Here is a 3,453-nt window from a genome sequence, read left to right on the forward strand (position 1 = left end):
AATTTCAGCACTTTGACAATGGTTAGGAAAATTGGAGAGCAAAGTACGATTTTGAGAGCACCAAAGGTGATAGACGTGCCTTCTACCCACTATCATATGGAGAGCACTTTCAATACAAATGAGTCGGTCATTCACTCTACCAACAGATTTGATACCACTATTGGGTCATCAATTCTTTGGGGAGTCATCGTGGGGGAGCATCTTCATTGGGGCATTTATTTTAAGAGCAACACACAAATGTGAGAGAGGCCACATATTCACCTAAAACCTTAAAGGAATTGGTGTACGAGTTCTCTCACTTATAAAGTGTTCAACCTCCACTTTTTCTAGCAATGTGAGACTTACACAACTCACATTTGTTTCTCGACAATCTCCCCTTCAAGTGTTAGTCTATTCACTATGACATAAAGCCTTTTGATACAGGGGAGTTTGTTCTTCACTCGAACTAACGGCTCATGATACCATTTGTCGGAGAGTCCGGGGAGCAAAACTTCAAAAATATCAATATATTAAAGTTCATGATCCAAAAGATCTTGATACCTTATATCCCCCAATACTTTAATGTGATAAACAGTCGTTAAGAGACTTCCCTCAGATTTAACCAAACACTCAAAGAGACTTTTCATCTTTTGTATTGTCTGATGTAATAATGGTAAACTTCTCATCCATTATCAATGTCATGTCCAAATTCATGACACATAGTTAGAACTAAACCTTTTTAGAACAATAACATTGTTGAGACCATTGAACTCCATAATTACATTATCTAAACCAAACATATTTCTAGCAACTTCAAACACTTTAAACAAAGTTATACATTAATACTAGTACAATTCAAATGTACAATTTTCAATCACAATTTTAATGAGTTTCACAATTTAAGTGGGTAACAATTATATTTTCCAATGCAAATATTAAACTACGGCTTATATCAATTAATATACGGAAAACGTAAGATATAAGATTAACGATTTAAAACATTCATGTAAAACAATAACTACTAATCAAAGTATACCAGTTAAGTTACTCCAATCACTCTTAAATCAGTGATAACTGTTTCATGTATTTATGTTGCAATAAGGATATGTCCTATTGATATAAGGCCAAATGCTTCTATCTATATAGAATAGACAAAATAAAACGTTGACGCATAAAATTCAAATGAGGTTTAGAGTGGTAAAAAAAAGTTTAAATATCAACATAGATGTCGGAAATTGATTAATAAACAGGGGAACGCACAGATTGTGTTTCAACGCATCACTATGACAGTTTGAATTCTCAAATTTCATTGTTACAAGATGATAACAAAATAGATTTAAACAGAATATAAAGTAACAACAACATCATAAACCTAACCCTAATTAAGAAACACATACAACCCCTAAAGAAATTGAACCATAGTAATGGAATTTAAGCTCTCTCTCCTCTGATTCTGCGAGCAAGCTGAATATCTTTGGGCATAATGGTAACTCTCTTAGCATGAATAGCGCAGAGGTTAGTGTCTTCGAACAAACCAACTAGGTAAGCTTCAGCAGCTTCTTGTAGCGCAGAAACAGCGCTGCTTTGGAATCGGAGATCAGTTTTGAAATCCTGAGCGATTTCCCTCACTAGCCTCTGGAATGGAAGCTTCCTTATAAGAAGCTCAGTGCTCTTCTGGTACTTCCTGATTTCTCTCAGAGCAACGGTTCCTGGCCTGAACCTGTGTGGCTTCTTCACTCCTCCGGTTGCCGGTGCTGATTTCCGAGCAGCTTTTGTTGCTAACTGCTTCCTTGGTGCTTTGCCTCCGGTGGATTTGCGTGCTGTTTGCTTAGTACGAGCCATTGCAAATTGATTTGGTAAAAATGGAGAGAGATATTAGGGATTGTGTTGATTTGTTTTGAGTTGAGAAAATCAGGGTTTGGTGTGATGATATTTAAGGGGTGAAGATTTTGGGAGAGGAATGGAGAGAGGAAATAGCGGGAATTGTGAAATTTTTGGATGGTGAGAAGGGAAATTATTGACCGTAGATGGGAGAGTTATCGACGGCTGTTGCTCTCTAAAGGCAAGGGACACGCGGATAGTCAATTTCAAACTACTGTAGTTCAGAAGTTAGAATATTTTATGTGTTTTAAGTGATTGTGTTTTATATTTTGTAATCATGTGTTTGTGTTAGTTGTGTTTGGTTTATTTTGGTTAAAATTGATTTTGATTAAAAGGAAATTGATATAAATTAATTTATGTTTGAATATATTTATTAAAAGTGATTCTCATTGAAAAAATTGAGATTTGGATAACTTATATTAAAATTACTTTTGGATATATAATTACTAAAATAGGTTTAAATTATACTTTAAACTAGATAAAACATTTATACTATTATATTTTAATTTCTGTTGCATTAGAAATTTAATTAAAAATAGTAAAAATAAAGTTTAATTAAATTTTTGATCTCTTAATTTAATTTAAAATTTTATTTTAATTCTGAACTTGATAGTGTTATCTTCCTTAAAAACTATTTTGTTTATCAAATTGGTTATTTTTATTAAATTTTAACCAAAATTGTTAATTTATATTTATGTGTCAATCCAATTGGATTAATTTTAATGTGACATAAATTTATATTTTTTCACTTATGTTTATGTTTATCCAAAGTGATTGCTCTTAGGAATCTCATTAACTTAATCTCTCCATTACTTACTAGTAACAAACTTCTACGTTCTTACAAGTTTTCGGTTGGATTCATAATACGTCTTGTTAATATTGAATTCATATTTTCGGACTGTTACCATTTAGAGAATTACAAACATAAGGTAATATAATCTCCCGACTGTGATTTCTTTGTCCAAAAAGAACATTCAAAAACAAAGGTAACATGATTTCTTTTTCCATCCTACAACAACATGAAGAAATATGTGAAATTCTATATTGCTTTTTCAAATATGCAAAATGCACTATCAAGCATAAACTATAATCTGTTGTAAAATCAAATCATTTGATTCTCATACCAATGATTAAATATCAGCATCTGATACAAATCAAGTATGCCAACTAACAAAATTTACCAACTAACAAAGAAAAATATGTATATTTAAAGTATAACATAAAAGAAAAAGAAAAAGTTGTTTACCAACTAACAAAGTGCTTGGAAGACCTCTTTATAAATAACATTTGTACTAGTTGAACATGATGCATTCTCCTTGTCATGTATTAAGATTTTCAAACCACTTTTGCTCACACTATCAAGTGATTGACCTTGAGAGTTATTTATTGTCATTGCGTATGGGACACTGATTAGAAATTGTGAATTTTTTACAAAAATAACCCACTTTTTCAAGAAAATTCCCAAAATACCCTTGGTTTCAAAAAAAAAATCAAACTACCCCACTTTTAGGAGGAGGCGCCAATTCAATTGGCGACTCCTCTTAAAAATTGAATGCAGGCGCAAATTGGATTGGCTAGGCCAGGTGCCCTAGC

The 3,453-nt window shown here is 32.4% G+C and overlaps 1 protein-coding gene across 1 annotated transcript; it reads right to left on the minus strand.

Annotated features, from left to right (window-relative positions):
- Nucleotides 1–1,242: 1,242 nt before the first annotated feature.
- On the minus strand, nucleotides 1,243–1,918 carry LOC127119759 (histone H3.2). The gene has a single exon (XM_051050066.1). The coding sequence runs from the start codon at nucleotides 1,819–1,821 to the stop codon at nucleotides 1,411–1,413; it is 411 nt and encodes a 136-aa protein (XP_050906023.1). The 5' UTR covers nucleotides 1,822–1,918; the 3' UTR covers nucleotides 1,243–1,410.
- Between the last annotated feature and the right edge of the window lie 1,535 nt (nucleotides 1,919–3,453).

The sequence above is a fragment of the Lathyrus oleraceus genome, chromosome 2 (genome assembly GCF_024323335.1).
Source record: "Lathyrus oleraceus cultivar Zhongwan6 chromosome 2, CAAS_Psat_ZW6_1.0, whole genome shotgun sequence".
Taxonomy (NCBI): domain Eukaryota; kingdom Viridiplantae; phylum Streptophyta; class Magnoliopsida; order Fabales; family Fabaceae; genus Lathyrus; species Lathyrus oleraceus.

What these genes read in the sequence shown, in the direction of transcription:
- LOC127119759 (XM_051050066.1), bottom strand. Translation starts at nt 1,821, where the DNA reads ATGGCTCGTACTAAGCAAACAGCACGCAAATCCACCGGAGGCAAAGCA.